Source organism: Tupaia chinensis, unplaced genomic scaffold (genome assembly GCF_000334495.1).
Source record: "Tupaia chinensis unplaced genomic scaffold, TupChi_1.0 Scaffold000240_1, whole genome shotgun sequence".
Classification (NCBI taxonomy): domain Eukaryota; kingdom Metazoa; phylum Chordata; class Mammalia; order Scandentia; family Tupaiidae; genus Tupaia; species Tupaia belangeri.
Window position 1 is genome coordinate 573,408 of NW_006159718.1, and position 16,480 is coordinate 589,887.

Genomic DNA, 16,480 nt, shown 5'->3' on the forward strand with positions numbered 1-16,480 from the left:
GGCTGGAAGCCGGCCTCCCACCCTGGCTGGCCCGGGCCGGGCCGTGGCGCAGTGTGCTGAGGAAGCGCTCAGGGGCAGCTGAAGGTTGAGCTGATGTAACGGCATGCAAGGGCCCGAAGGACTTTGGTGTTCTCCGAACTCCGAACACCCTTCGTAGGGCCCGGGGCAGAGGGTAAGAACGCGCGAGAGCCCTTGGCTTCTGCGTGGTGGTTAATGTGCACACACCTGGGCCAGTTACCTGCAGACCCCGGGCTGCTGCTCCCGGCAGCCAGACCAGGAGCGGGGAGTTTATTTTTGCAGCTAGGTTACAAGGAAACAGCAAATGCTGTCAAACTGCCCCAAAAGCTCAGCACGTGCTCGGGATTTACAGATCCAAGGTGCATACAGGTCCAGACCGTTTCTCCCGAGTGTTTATGTGGTTCCCGTTTCATGTGCACACCCGGCCCTGGTTTCTCATCTAACCATTCCTCAAACAGACTTCCCCAGGTCTCAGCACTTAGCCCTTTCTGGTTAGAGGCCTTATTTCAGAATGCTGCGTGCAATCCTGCCGAACCTCAAGCTGACCTGCTACAGTTCCTAGAGGTCGAAGCACTAGGAGTAAATACAGACCCAGGAATCAGACGTTTTAGTTCAAGATGCACCCCACAGTGTCCGAGCATTTAGTCCTGGGGTCAGAGCCCTGTCTGAACACTTGCAGTCAAAGGGGAGCTGGGCCCCCAGGTGGTGTACCCTTGTCCTTATTCTGGTCCATCATAGTTTAGCTGACTTCAGTTAATACCCCCTGCCCTCATCTGGCCTGGAGCTGAGAATTTGGTTTTTGGCATTCTTTTTTGGGAGGGGTGCTACTGAGAGCCTAACATGAGGGAAACCTGGTTAGTAACCAAGGCTACTTTGAAAGCACAAATGGGCTTATATAGTTGCACTAAGGCTTATAGAGTAGATTTATTCTAATATTTTTATATCTTGAAACTAATACTTGGCCATAATATTTGAAATTTGTATGTTTGACTTCTGTTGTCATCTTTTAGTCTTTTAATATGGTATGATCTGTGAGAGTTACCATCTTTTCCTTGAATGACAAAATGACATTTTGCCTCTGTTCAAAAGTTAGATATTTTAAATTTTCCTGTTGGATACTGGTATAAACCTTAAGCCAAAAACTACATTTGTAAAAGCTGTCACAGACCCTGTAATCGTGTCACAGTACCATTGTCCACTGTTAGAACTTTTGCAGTCATGTGTCCTCTTTTTGGTCTACTAGAGTTTACACCTAATTTTGTGGGGCCATCCCAGAGTGGGATGGGTTTCTTGAATTACAAGCGACAGCAAAGGATTCCTCATTGAAAATTAAAAAGATCACTTTATTCCATGTTCTCAACTAAAAGATCATTCGTCCCTCATTTTTGACTCTTCTGTGTTTTTCCATTAATGGGTTAATGGAGTATCCTTTTGTCTAACTAGCATTTTAGATCTGCCTGTGAACCTGGTGCACCACCATGCTGGCAGCAAGGCTCGTGTGTCTCCGGACCCTACCTTCCAGAGTTTTACACCCATCCTTCACCAAGGCCTCCCCTGTCCTCAAGAATTCCATCAGGAAGAGTCAATGGCTCTTAACACCCAGCAGGGTAAAGATATTCTGAATGGGTTACTGTGTTGTCGTCTTCTTTCTTTTGTCCCCAGAACCTTGGAAGCTTGCTGCTCTGCCTTTTGTTATTCATGGAAACAATTAGCTTTGATACTTTCCCATTGAGCTCTTTTCCCCTCTTAGTTTTCTATCATTTTGGTCCTTCCTTATTACACAGGAAAGAGAAAAAAGCCTCTGTAACCTTTCTTATACTTACAGCTCTTGGAATTTCTCGTTCAGAAAATTTAGACTAAATTGTGATTTAGAGTGATTTACGGGTCAACAAAGAGATTGTATGTCTTGAGTCAGAAGCTTAAGAACCCAGAGATAGTCACAGGTGGCAGTTGGCTTAGGAGCGGGTTACATGTGGAGAGTACAGTAAAACTGTCAGGTCACAGAGAAACTCATTTGCTCCTGTAGTAGATTTCTCTAGCACTTAGAAATTCTGAAGTACAAGGGTAAGTCTGGAGAATATACAGACGCCCGAAGGAAACACATTTTTCCTCTTAGATTAGCTGTTCCATTATTGGGAAAGAGCCAAAATAGAGGGAGGGAGGGAGGGAGGTAACCTTCTTGGCAAGAAAAGATACCTTTCTTGAGCCAACTTCCCAGATGACAAAATACAGTTCTTATTATTAATGATAGGTATGAAAAATTTTCAAAAAAGAAAAACGTTTAAATTTTTTTCAAAAAATCGAAATACTTATTTTAAAAACAGTATATATTCTTGGGCCAGCAGGTATCAAGGAAGGAGGTTAAGGGCATTGGATCCCACAGGGCCAACTGTGAAGTTTGAGATCTGGAACCAGCAGCTTGAAAATCATGCCAGCATGAATGTGCTTGCCCAAGATACTGAGGGGAGAAGGAACCGTGTTGTGACCATACCCGGGAGGTGATTTTTCACCTTCACACTCCCTCTGTCTCGGGCAAGTACACACATGCTCTAGCAAAAACTAAAACAACACAACATTCATAGACTCTCATACTGATATTTGGGTACTGTTTAAAATGTAATGTTTCTAGATATATATATAAAAGCTTTAGTCTTATAAAAGATACAAGTTTTTCTTAAACTAAGAAGTTAAGTGTATAGTGAGTTAGGGAATTACTGCAAAGATAAAGCACTGATAAAGTCTGCATTTAATTGTTTAGGTTGACAATCTTTGATATAAAATTATGTATGTAAAGTACTAGGTTCCTTTAACAGGAGTGTTCTAGTATAAAGATAGCCTTTATTTTATTATTAATGTTCTATCTCAGTGTGGATGGTGTGTATCTTTGTTCCCATGTGTATCAGGAATATGCCACCAAGACAAGAGTTGGAACCCGACGTGGGAGAACTGGCCAGGAGCTCAAAGAAGCAGCGTTGGAACCATCGATGGAAAAAATATTTAAAAGTAGGTAGCAGTCTTTAGTTTTTAGCCTGGAGTCCATGGGTACAAATTAAGAGGTCCATGAACAGGTTCTTTAAAATATCTACAAACCTGTGTATATGTACCTTTTCTGGGAAAAAAGACCTTCATTCTCAGTGTTCTGATGACCCCAAAAGTATTGGTTTTCGCACGCCCAGTCACATTTCTAACAGTGAAAATTTTACTTCCCTTTCTTTTTTTTGGTCAGAGGATGGGTGCACTTGCTAAAGAGGGACAGGAAGAGAGTGAGTGAGAAAACATCTCTCATGGTGAATGGCCATGCACAGGTCCCTTCTTTTCTCCCTCCTTTCAGGATTTTGGACATACACATTTTTCTCCAGGTCTGGGACGTGAACTACAAACTTGGCCACATGAGGCCTGGCTGCCTTAACCGTGTTGCTGGCCAGCCATTTTCACCATTTTTTTTAAAGGTGAAAATTAATATTTGGGGCCAGCAGGTGACTTAGTAGTTAGGGCACTGGACTCCTACTCTTGTCAACCACAGTTCAAGTCCTGACAACTTGAAACTCAGGCCAGACACATATGTATGCACATACCCAAAATTCCAAGAGGAGAATGGAGAAGGGGTTGCAGCATGACCATCCCCCCGGGAGGTGATTTCTTGCTTTTTGCCTGTCTCGGGCAAGTACACAAGCCCTATAGCAAAAAATCCTTTTTTTTTTAAAGTGGAAATTATATTTTACATATGTTATATATACATATAGTTTATATTCTACATATGTATTTTATGTTACTGATATGCCTTAAACATAAAAGGTATAGGTTACTGAGGAAGATGATTGGAACTTCTGTAGTACCCTTATTTGAGCATGTCATACTTGCACATGTTTTAGTTTAAGAATAAATCACCAGCACATAGATATTAAGATATTAATAAAACCCTAGCTGTTTAGAAAGAGTTGTCAGACCACACAGTGGCATGGTTAAGGTGTCTGGACCTCATGGTCATCTGTCCAGTTCATGTTTTGAATTCACTGGCTTGAGAAACATGCTGGAAGTACATGTACCGCCCAAAATCCTAAAAGGAAAAATGGTGAAGGGATTGGGGTGTGACTGTGTCCCGTGGGGGATGCTTTCTCGTTGCCCCCGCCAAGTATGTGCCACCCGCAAGCAAATTAAAGACAAGGCAGGTCCTTGGACTGAGTGCCCATTTGCCTATATTGGGCTCTCAGAATGGCAGTACTATCATGAAGTCAGTCTGATCCTAGTTCGGACCAGCTTCCCAAGTTTAGAAAGGGGGCTGTTCATTTCTACAAAGCTAACAAGTTACCACTGCTTCTGGGTCTTGCAGGGTGGCTGTGTAGTGCAGCCAGGAGAGCCCTAATTCGCACCCTCTGGGCATCTGTTTTCTGACCCTAGAGACCAAATCATAAAATTTACATCACCACCACATGATAACTTCCATGGAGGTGAAGTTCATATATAAATTGTCCCAGTACTCTAAAACAAGTTTCTTCTCCCTTCTGCTGTGTAAACTTGGATTACTTTATAAATTTTGTTGTCTTTTTTCCTTGACCCCTGTGTAAAGCATTATTTTTGTTAGCACTGCAGACATAGTGTGGTATGCTATTTATGGCTGTTACATAGAAATAGAGTACATGATTTGATTCCCCTCCTCAGTGCTGTGAAACCCTGACTCCCAGCCCTGTAATGTCGAGACATGACAGTATAAACCTGCTTTTCCTCCCGTTTCTGCAGTTGATCAGATGGGAAGGTGGTTTGTTGCTGGAGGGGCTGCTGTTGGTCTCGGAGCTCTGTGCTACTATGGCTTGGGAATGGCTAATGAGATTGGAGCTATTGAAAAGGCCGTGTGAGTAAATTGTTCCAGATTCCAGGTTTAAAGTTTCCAGTGTTCATGTCTTTTGGCCCTTCCAGACTGTCTTCTGTCTAGTCTTCATCTGTGTATACACGTGAATTAAAGTAGAATATCTCCTGGCTTTATTAAGACCTAAGAAAACTCTTTGATCACAGTTATGTGTGTTCAAACGAGGAAATGTATTTATCTCGGGGTTGGCTAGCGAAAAAAGAATGTAACCAGGATACATATCCAAACTCCATCAATTAACCATGTTGTGTTTCTTACAGAATTTGGCCTCAGTATGTGAAGGACAGAATTCACTCCACCTACATGTACTTAGCTGGAAGTATTGGCTTAACTGCTTTGTCTGCCTTGGCAATTAGCAGAACTCCTGTTCTCATGAACTTCATGTTGAGAGGCTCTTGGGTGGTAAGTCAAGTGGTAAAACTTGGTTTTGTTTTTCTTTTCTTTCTAAAGATCAGAAGGTTAAATGAAATGTATTAGGGGTGGGGTGTCAGGTGGGTAGAATCCTGTACTTGGGAAGTGTTTGTTCAGATATTGTATGCATCACTAGTGCGGCTGAGACAAAGGGAGCACATTCTGAAGCAAGTCAGCTGTTCTTTGTTGGATATGTATTTAATTGTGCCAAAGGAATTCGAAGTTAAAGGGGCATCCTTAGCCTTGTCTAGCTGTACTTAGGAATCTCTGTTTTGCAGCAGTTGACTAAAAAAGTGAATGCAAAGCCATTTTATTGGCCAGTAGAAAATACCTGTTAGAGAAACTCAAACACTCAGTACTAGCAAGTGGCATAATAGTTATACCTCTGAGTTCCCATGTAGTTGAAAGCAGTTCAAGTCCTGGACCCAGCAGCTTAAAACTCACACTGGGCACTTGTGTGAGCATGCCCAAGATTCCTAGAGGAGAATGGAGAGAAGGGATTGTGATGTGGCCATCCCCCCTGGGGGGTGATTTTTTGCTTTCTGTCTCACTTTCTCTAGTGAGCGTAAGTGCCTCATAAAAAACTCTCAAAAGAAAAACTCAAACATTACATTGTTAATAGATACTGTGGAACAATGCTTAGCCAGCCCCGTAGCACAACAGTGAGGCACTGCATAGGAAGCCAGATCCCACATGGCCAGCTGCAGTTGGGGTCCTGGCCCTGAGTTGAAAAACATCCTGGGTACCTGCATGCGTACCTACCATCCTAAAGGGCCCAGGCTGTGCATACAAGCTGGCGTACGTGTGTTCTGTCTCTTTAAAAAACAAAAGTGGACCAGCATATGGTATCATGGGTTTGTCACTGGACTCCCACATAGTCAACCGTGGTTCAAGCCCCAGACCTGGTGGGCAAAGGTATGTGTGTGCTCAAGATCCTGGGAGAAGGAGTTGCAGTGCAGCCATCCCTTCTGGGTCTTGATTTCTCTCTCTCTCTCTCTCTCTCTCTCTCGTGGTGAGTTCGTACACTATAGGGAAAAGTAGTAGAAACTGTGAACTCAGTCAGTTGAAAATCTGTTTCTTAGATAAATAGGAAAGTTCCTGAGAGTAGACATTTGTTTATCAGTGTTATTAAAGGCTGACATATCTTTAAGTTTCTTTATTTCCTTTCATGAGAGATGAGGAGAGATACTGGGTTCCCAGCAGGGTCTTGGTATGCAGCACTTCTCCCTTCCAGCCTTCTAGCTGCCAGGGATAAGGGCTTGCCCCTAGGAGCACCTCACATGTTCAGGTTGACCTGAGTCTGAACCTAGGTGGTCTCTCAGCTCCAGTATTCACAGGGTACTCCCACCCCACCTGCAGCACCCACGTTTTATTTTAGAAAAAGACAAAGGCAGCCTAGTTTTACCAGTAGCTTGAGCAAAGAAGTAGGAAAACCACTATCTGTTTACTAGAAGTGACTAATTGTACTTGAAACATCGGTTTCTCCTTTCTTCGTTGAAAGAATAGTTTTTCTGAGTAATACGTGTCTTTCAGACAATTGGTGCAACCTTCGCGGCCATGATTGGAGCTGGGATGCTGGTACGATCGCTGCCCTATGACCAGAGCCCAGGCCCGAAGCACCTTGCTTGGTTGCTGCATTCTGGTATGTTTTATTTTACGTTGTTCTTAAACAACCTCAAATACGACTGTTGGAGTGATTTCCTCACAGTTGTAAATGATCCAGTTTAATTGAATTGAAGCTCATATTTGAAAAAACATAGTTTTGGGGGACCAGCAGGTGGCATACTGGTTGAAGCACTGGACTTTCGCATGGCCAGCCACAGTTCCAATTCCAGTCTCAGACCCGTAGGCTTGAAGGACATGTCTGCATGTGTGCCCAAAATCCCAAGGGGAGAGTAGAGGAGAAGGGATTGCTGTGTGGCCATCCCTGGGAAGTGATTCCTCACTTTCCCCCTCTCTATTTCTTTCCAAGGAGCTCATACACCTTCTGGCAAAAACCTTTAAAAAAATGTTTTTAAAACCATTTTTCTATAGTTATTTCTGGCTATGTTAATTTTTTAAAGAATTGTTTTATTTAACTTTATTCATTCTAATTTGACCAGTGATGGGGGTGCCAGGCAGCAGTGAGCAAGCAACCCGAGCCCCGAGATCTGAGACTCAAACTGACTGGCCATGTCGGAGTCCAGTGCCTTAACCACCATGCCACCTGCTGGCCCCAGTTTCTGGTTATGTTCTGTGTAACCTCTCTGCTCTGATAGGTTAGTGGTTCTGGTATAAAAGCTGGGAGCCCCAGTATTGAACTTGTATTCTGTAATGGTGCGGTATATTCAGAGATTTTTTTTTTAATTTTTTTTTTTTTGGTGTGTTTTGTCCAAAACCAGGAGGATCTCAGATCCAATGTACATCAAGTGAAGTTGTTTTTGTTTGGTATCTTAAAAAACGTTAAAACACTCTGAAGTTAGAGATCATTTTGCTGCCGATTTGAAAACAAAGGGAATTTCTACTTATTTGTTTATTTTGGCCATGGTGCATGCATTCCTGGAGAGAGAGAGGGACGGAATGTAAGAAGCACCCCTGGAGGGGATGCCCGCACCACAGTCCTGTCTCTTCCCTCCTCCTGGAAGCTTGGCATGTATGCGTATGCATCCAGCGTGCTTTTCAAGCCACTGGGTTCAGGACTCAACCACCCATTCGACCATGTGGAATCCAGCACCTTAACCACCACCCCACTGGCTGGCCCAGAGGATTTTAATACAAATATCACAGATAGAAATTTTTCTCCGATATTTTTTCCTAGAGCAAAGCATTTTAACACATTTGCCATCTTGGAATACAGGGTGCCTTCTTACTTCATCTGTCAATAGAAGTGTGAGGCTTGCGATACAGATACACTATTGAAAATTTAGTGTGAAGCTAGTTTTGTTCCTGTTCTGTGGGCTAAACTACATTTAGGAGAGGGTGACTTGTTCAATTTGGTGCTGAAATTACACCGTCTCTAAGATTTTTTATTCTAAGATTTTTTATTTATTTTTTTTAAGAGAGAGATTTTTGTTATAAGGTGCATGTGCTGTCTGGCGAGCCAAAGTGCATCCCCTCCAGTGGAGATGGCCATGCCACAATCCCTTCTCCATTCTCTCAGGACCTTGGGCACACATGCACACATGCCTGGTGTGAGTTTTAAGCTGCTAGGTCCAGGACTCAAACCACAATCAACTATGTGGGAGTCCAGCCACATAGCCATTACACCATCTGCTGGTCCCTTTAAGGTTTTTTTCTTTAATGAGTTCGTTTGCTTTTGTGAATTAAAGTATTGATACCTTTCACTGCAGTTTTTATGAAGAAGTTTTTAAATAGCTGGTAACTACAATTAGTTTTCACAAGCTATTGTGGCATTCCTTTTTACTCAGAACAGCACTGGTGTCTGTGGGAAGGTCTGCATTTTAACATTGCTGTCACTTCTTCATTGTTTTTCACTTTATTCCCTTTCGGCAGCAGTGGTGCCGACCTTGACTTACTCATTGTAAGCCTTTTTGTATCAATTTTCTCTTTAAATTTTTAAAGGAATTACTTAATTTTTACTTTTCTTAAAAATTGAGAAAGACAGAGACAAAGTGAGAAAGCAAGCTGCCAGGTCCAGGACTCCAACTGCAGTCAGCCATGTGGGAGTTCAATGCCTTAACCACTATGCTACCTGCCAGCTCCTTTATCTCAATTCTTAATGTGTGAGTATTGTAAAAACTGGTGGTAAGTTCAGGTCCAGACAGGGACCTCACAGGAACCACGGAACTCGACCAGTTTCCGCCTTCAGTTCACATGTATGCCCATGAGTTGTGACTGTTGGACTAGGAGTAGGGGCGGCCGTAGCTCCTGCCTGTGGTTTTAGGGGCAGTAGTAGCTGAAGGTAAAACTTGTAATTGTCCTGCTTAACAGTCGAGTGTGTTAAGAGGACACGGTAGAAGTGGAATCTCCCTGGGTTGCTTCTAGTAAACGCTCGACGTGTGGTTGCTCTTTGTCCAGGTGTGATGGGTGCAGTGGTGGCTCCTCTGACCATACTCGGAGGGCCTCTTCTCATCCGAGCCGCGTGGTACACAGCTGGAATCGTGGGAGGCCTCTCCACTGTGGCCATGTGTGCACCCAGTGAGAAGTTTCTGAACATGGGCGCCCCCCTGGGCGTGGGCTTGGGGCTCGTCTTCGTGTCCTCGCTAGGTAAGCCACTGCACTTTGACATGGGGTTCTTGGTTCACGGTGTCCTAAACCTGAAATACTGAGTTGTCCTACTTCGTTGAGTTGCGTCTTTTTTCAGTTTAATGTATTTCTTTCATGAGAGTAGAGTCTAGATGCCTGATCCACCCCAGCCTTTAACTAGCCTCAGGTCCTGACAAGCACACCTGTGTACTCGGGGATCTCCGGGCTTGAACAGGAAACATTCCTCTGTGGCGGGGCCTTGCTGAAGCATTAACCCTCATCACGAAGTCCCTGTTAGCAGCTGCTTATATGTGCTGATTGTACTGTTTAGCACCGTGTAACAACCCGGCCTCATGGTGAGCTGTCATTGCTGCTGTGGTCAGCCTCCTCCAGGTCCTCCAAGATAGGGCAGCTGGTCGGCGCACCTTCCCATGATGGGGCGAGGGCCTCTGTTGTGCGGAGTGCCACAAGCTGTGAACTGATGGAAGACAGCATGGTACTCGGGCACCTTCTCTCTGAGTGCTCTCCTGACCACATAAACCAGAAACCCAGTTATGGGGAAGACTTTGTGTTCTAAAGATAAAAATGTGTTAACTCTTTCATTTTGGTTTCAGGATCTATGTTTCTTCCCCCTACGACTGTGGCTGGTGCCACTCTGTACTCGGTGGCGATGTACGGGGGGTTGGTTCTGTTCAGCATGTTCCTTCTGTACGACACCCAGAAAGTGATCAAGCGGGCGGAAGTGATACCAGCCTACGGGGTGCAGAAATACGACCCCATCAATTCGTAAGTCCCTTTGAATGGTACTGCACATGGCTCTGGTCTGTTTCCTAAGGCTGTTCAAACGAGATAACAGACTAGGTGGTAATAGAACTTTATTTTCTCACAGTTCTGCAGTTCCGAAGTTCAAAATCAAGAGGTTGGCAGGGTTGGTACCGAAGGAGAGGCTGTTGAGGGTGCCTCTTATATCCCAGCACTCCTTGTCTTCCTTGGCTGACAGTGCACCCCTCCGGTCTCTGTCCTCACGTGGTGTTCCCCCTGCGTGCCTGTGTCTTAGTCTCTTTTTCTTAATCCACTACTCATTGGATCGAAGGCCCCCGGCCCAGGGCGTCCTCCCTGACTCAGCCTATTACACCTGTGCAGTCCGTATTTCCAAACGAAGTCGCAGGAGCACACTCAGGGCTGTGCTTCTGCAGATCCTTTGGGTTGGGGACACGGATCAACTAGCAGCCTGGCGTTGTCAGATTTTACTGGTACATAGCTGATGCAGTTTATTTTATTCTCTCTTTAGTAAACTAATATGGCCAGAAACCTAACAACTTAGTGTAACGTTTAGGTATTTATTCAGAGTATTTTCACTGTTTCTGTTAGCTAGCCTAATCGTACAGTGGTGTTCTCATGCTGGCTAAACCTTTCTCGTAGTATGTGGTTAGCAGACTGCAGCAGAGGAAAGGAGTATTGGAAAATGTACACAGTCAATCAGCCATGTGGGAGTCCAGTGCCCTAACCATTTTAGACCTGCTGGCCCTGGATATCAAATTCTTTGTAAGTGTATAAATGAGCTAGACACTTTAAGTGCAACTTGTGACTGTTTCAAGTTTTTAAAAAAGCTAATGAGAAAAAAAATTATTTGAGCTCTAATATGTGTTTTGAATATGCACATGATTCTCCAACAGTTTTCCAATTATGAAAGAATGTTTATTGTACTTTAAGGAAACATCCCCCAATACTCCAAATTATTAACATAATTTCTTGAAAACAACATTTTTTTCCCTAACGTTCCATGGGTTCAACTTGAGGATCTTGAAGAGACATTCCCTGTTTGCTGTTTTTCTCGTGGCTGTTGGACTAGGAGGAGGGGCGGCCGTAGCTCCTGCCTGTGGTTTTAGGGGCAGTAGTAGCTGAAGGTAAAACTTGTAATTGTCCTGCTTAACAGTCGAGTGTGTTAAGAGGACACGGTAGAAGTGGAATCTCCCTGGGTTGCTTCTAGTAAACGCTCGACGTGTGGTTGCTCTTTGTCCAGGTGTGATGGGTGCAGTGGTGGCTCCTCTGACCATACTCGGAGGGCCTCTTCTCATCCGAGCCGCGTGGTACACAGCTGGAATCGTGGGAGGCCTCTCCACTGTGGCCATGTGTGCACCCAGTGAGAAGTTTCTGAACATGGGCGCCCCCCTGGGCGTGGGCTTGGGGCTCGTCTTCGTGTCCTCGCTAGGTAAGCCACTGCACTTTGACATGGGGTTCTTGGTTCACGGTGTCCTAAACCTGAAATACTGAGTTGTCCTACTTCGTTGAGTTGCGTCTTTTTTCAGTTTAATGTATTTCTTTCATGAGAGTAGAGTCTAGATGCCTGATCCACCCCAGCCTTTAACTAGCCTCAGGTCCTGACAAGCACACCTGTGTACTCGGGGATCTCCGGGCTTGAACAGGAAACATTCCTCTGTGGCGGGGCCTTGCTGAAGCATTAACCCTCATCACGAAGTCCCTGTTAGCAGCTGCTTATATGTGCTGATTGTACTGTTTAGCACCGTGTAACAACCCGGCCTCATGGTGAGCTGTCATTGCTGCTGTGGTCAGCCTCCTCCAGGTCCTCCAAGATAGGGCAGCTGGTCGGCGCACCTTCCCATGATGGGGCGAGGGCCTCTGTTGTGCGGAGTGCCACAAGCTGTGAACTGATGGAAGACAGCATGGTACTCGGGCACCTTCTCTCTGAGTGCTCTCCTGACCACATAAACCAGAAACCCAGTTATGGGGAAGACTTTGTGTTCTAAAGATAAAAATGTGTTAACTCTTTCATTTTGGTTTCAGGATCTATGTTTCTTCCCCCTACGACTGTGGCTGGTGCCACTCTGTACTCGGTGGCGATGTACGGGGGGTTGGTTCTGTTCAGCATGTTCCTTCTGTACGACACCCAGAAAGTGATCAAGCGGGCGGAAGTGATACCAGCCTACGGGGTGCAGAAATACGACCCCATCAATTCGTAAGTCCCTTTGAATGGTACTGCACATGGCTCTGGTCTGTTTCCTAAGGCTGTTCAAACGAGATAACAGACTAGGTGGTAATAGAACTTTATTTTCTCACAGTTCTGCAGTTCCGAAGTTCAAAATCAAGAGGTTGGCAGGGTTGGTACCGAAGGAGAGGCTGTTGAGGGTGCCTCTTATATCCCAGCACTCCTTGTCTTCCTTGGCTGACAGTGCACCCCTCCGGTCTCTGTCCTCACGTGGTGTTCCCCCTGCGTGCCTGTGTCTTAGTCTCTTTTTCTTAATCCACTACTCATTGGATCGAAGGCCCCCGGCCCAGGGCGTCCTCCCTGACTCAGCCTATTACACCTGTGCAGTCCGTATTTCCAAACGAAGTCGCAGGAGCACACTCAGGGCTGGGCTTCTGCATATCCTTTGGGTTGGGGACACGGATCAACTAGCAGCCTGGCGTTGTCAGATTTTACTGGTACATAGCTGATGCAGTTTATTTTATTCTCTCTTTAGTAAACTAATATGGCCAGAAACCTAACAACTTAGTGTAACGTTTAGGTATTTATTCAGAGTATTTTCACTGTTTCTGTTAGCTAGCCTAATCGTACAGTGGTGTTCTCATGCTGGCTAAACCTTTCTCGTAGTATGTGGTTAGCAGACTGCAGCAGAGGAAAGGAGTATTGGAAAATGTACACAGTCAACATGGGATCTCCACAGATGAGCATATTTTATACTTCTAAAGATCAGAAACTCTTTAGTACAGAAATCCCATCTTCAGAGATTGTCCCCATTAGTCACCTGGTGCTGCTCTCCTCAGTGGCAGGGAGTGGTGGGTGAGTTCCCTTCAGCCCACGCTCTGTGCCAGCCAGGAGGACCAGCTTGCAGAGCGTGCTATTCAGTGCCACCTTGTCTCATTCCTTGGGCTCTACCAAAATAGGTTATTTATTTACTTTCATGATGTCTGTCACATTTTTTTAAGTATTTTGTTTTTACCTAAAAATAAGGCTTAATGTAATGTTTTGTTTTGTCTTTTAATTGATGTTAAACTTGTGGATTTGTAGCAGTTTTCTTTAGAGGGGATGAAGTGTTGGGTATATTAATATATTTAAGAATGCCAGACTTGTGTCTAACAAGTTTTTGTAAAGGTGTTTCTTTGGTTTTGTTTTGGTTATTTTATTGTCTTATCACCCAGGTGATTTGTTTTTGTTTTTGGTTTTTTTTGGGGGGGGGATAGGCTTTGTTTTTGGCAGGATACTGTACTTAGAGTATCAGAACAGGATGATAATTTTTAAAAACTACCCTCTAAATTTAAAAAATATAATCCGAGATAAATAAATAATGTAGTCTGCCTAAAGGAATACCTCAGCTGTTTCTAGGACTTCCTTAATTGATCATCGTTTTTCGGTTTTTTTAAAGAGATTTTTGCTATGGGGCACATGTGTGCAGGAGACACAGATAGAAAGCAAGAAAGTGACAGGGACCAGCAGCAGCGTAGCGTAACGGCTACGTTGTTGTACTCTCACGTAGTTGACCGCAGTTCATGTTCCGGACCTGGTGGCTTAAAACTCAGGCTGGGCACGTGTGCATGTGTGCCCAAGATCCCGAGAAGAGAATGGAGGAGAAGGGATTGTGGCATGGCCATCCCCCCTAGGGGGTGATTTCTCACTTTCTGTCTCTCTGTCTCTCTCTGTCTGGCGAGCGCACACGCCCTATAGCAAAAAAACCTCTCCCAAAAAAAAGAAAGCAAGAAAGTGACAGATCAGCCCTCAGGCAGGATGGCCACACCGCAGTCGTTTTTCCTCCATTCTTCTCCCAGGATCCTGAGCACACACATATATGCGTCCACCATGATTTTCAAGCTGCCGGGTCTGAGATTTGAACCACAGTCAGCCATGTGGGAGTCCAGTGCTGTAACCACTATACCTCCTGCTGACCCCCACCATATTTTTTTCTTCGTTTTTTTAATGCCAGAGGTATGTGCTGGTATGCGTGCACAAAGAGAGAACACCCCTTTCAGCGGGGCCTAGTACTGCCACAGTCTTTCTCCATCTCTTCCCTTTGGCATCCTGGGTATGTGCACACCAATCATTGCCCGGGACTCAAACCCTAGTTGGCTGTGAGTTCTGACTTCGATGCCGTGCTGAATTGCTGCATTGTGACGCTGGTCCTGAGCCAGCGTTTTAATTTCCGTTTCACATAGCTAGGAAAAATACTCTATTTCTTTTTGTTTGCTGTATTGAAAAATAATTTAGGGCCAGCCAGTGCCATAGTGGTTACAGCAGCTGCATTGCACAGGGCTGACTGCGGTACACGTCCCAGACCTGGCAGCCCGAAAAGCACTGGGCATGTGAACGTGCACTCCCGGAACCCTGGAGAGAGCACAGGGGAAGGGGTTGAGGCTTGGCCGTCCCTCCGTGCTTTCTCACTATCCTTTTCTCTCTGTCTCTATATGGCAAGGTCACGTGCCCTATAGCAAATTAAAAAAAAAAGGTTATCACCATGAATCAGAATCACATCATGTATAATGGACGTAATTTTTCTTCTAGGATGCTGGGAATCTACATGGATACATTAAATATATTCATGCGGGTTGCAACCATGCTGGCAACCGGAAGCAACAGAAAGAAATGAAGTGGCAGCTCTGGCTTCTCCACGCCGCCCGCTTCCTTGCTTGTTGACTCGGGGCAGATCCTCACCATGTCGCTTGTTCAAGAGCTGGAACTGAAGTGTGGGAGATAAAACTTGTCAGCGTGTTGAAAACGTCCCAGTAATGTGAGGCTTCAGGTCTGCTTTTTCTTAGAATAAATTAAGTACTTCTCTTCCAAATAAGCACACACATTTCCACTTCTCACTTTTAAGTAATTTTAAAATGTTCAGTTTTCTGTTAAAGGGAATTAAAGTATTTTGCCTGTTTTTGAATTCATCAGGTCGAGTAAAGTTAACAAACTTGCATTTGTCTGCGGAATATCTCAGGTGTTATCATAAGTGACCTAGAGGTTTGCTAAAGGGACCAGAGAAGAAAAGGGTCGCCCAGTCTGTCTCCGAATACTTAGGATGGAGCCCTTGCGTGATTAGTGGTGCGCCAATGAGAGCCCTCTGGGGACTTGGGAACAGGCGGCTGCTCTTACTGTGGGATTTAGCGCACAGACCAGGGATGCAGCCCCTCCTGGGCTCTCTCAGGGCAGGTGTGACCCTGGTTGGCTTTTTGTTGTCAGGGTGGTACAGGATGTCAGTCGTGTAGAAAATTCCCTGATGAAAATGTGTGTATGAGTTTTACTTTCAAATCTGCTGAAATAAAAGATCCTTAAAACTGTTCTCAAGGTAGAATATTCAAAACATGGAAATTGTTCTTTTCTGTATGCAAATAATATGTTTGTAATTGCTGAGGGTTTTATAAATTATTTACTGGAATGTCTAATTAAATACATGCTTGCTTTTCTCACCTCTTCAAGTTTTCATCTCAAGTATAGTGTGTGGCTACACTTGAGATTATGAAGGCAGTTATTCTTTCAAAATGGTTGGATTCTTGTATTTCTTAGACTAAGCACTAAAAAGCAATGCTAAACTAATTTTCTTTATCAAATATACCAATTAATGTGGAATAGGAAATAATGCTTTATTAGTTTCCCATATTAGAATTTTCCTTCTGTCCTGCATAGACCATTACTTAATTTTTTTGTGACATAAGTTTTTTTATATTGAGTTATTATTTTGAGAAGTCTTCAATGAATGGAAATAAGTCTGTATAATTATTGAGATAATTGCTATTTTTGAAAATTTTTTTTAACAGTAAGACAAAATTTTATTTATGAAACTCTTCAACAGTGCATAACTCAGAAGTTCTACTTAGGTACAACAAACTTACATATGATGCTAAGTAACTCCAGTCTTCAAAATAAATGAGTAAGATCTAAGTTTGATATAACTTAGTAACCTTAAATCGATAAGCTTCAAATTTCAATAGGGCCCTGTAGCTTTTAAATAAGATTAGAATGAGCTATAGTTTTATTCCTAAGTATATGATGGCAGTTAT

The 16,480-nt window shown here is 44.0% G+C and overlaps 1 protein-coding gene across 2 annotated transcripts in view; it reads left to right on the top strand.

Annotated features, from left to right (window-relative positions):
• GHITM (growth hormone inducible transmembrane protein) overlaps nt 1-15,762 on the top strand; it is a 16,316-nt gene extending 554 nt beyond the window's left edge. Inside the window, exons 2-9 of one of the 2 annotated variants that reach the window (XM_006148706.2) lie at nt 1,462-1,625; nt 2,922-3,021; nt 4,756-4,867; nt 5,143-5,284; nt 6,827-6,935; nt 9,311-9,499; nt 10,093-10,264; nt 14,994-15,762. In XM_006148706.2, the coding sequence (XP_006148768.1) occupies nt 1,497-1,625; nt 2,922-3,021; nt 4,756-4,867; nt 5,143-5,284; nt 6,827-6,935; nt 9,311-9,499; nt 10,093-10,264; nt 14,994-15,078 (1,038 nt within the window). In that variant the 5' untranslated portion in view covers nt 1,462-1,496 and the 3' untranslated portion in view covers nt 15,079-15,762. The remainder of the gene's footprint in view (nt 1-1,461; nt 1,626-2,921; nt 3,022-4,755; nt 4,868-5,142; nt 5,285-6,826; nt 6,936-9,310; nt 9,500-10,092; nt 10,265-14,993) is intronic. The other variant, XM_006148707.3, reaches the window with a different exon arrangement.
• The last annotated feature ends 718 nt before the right edge of the window (nt 15,763-16,480 follow it).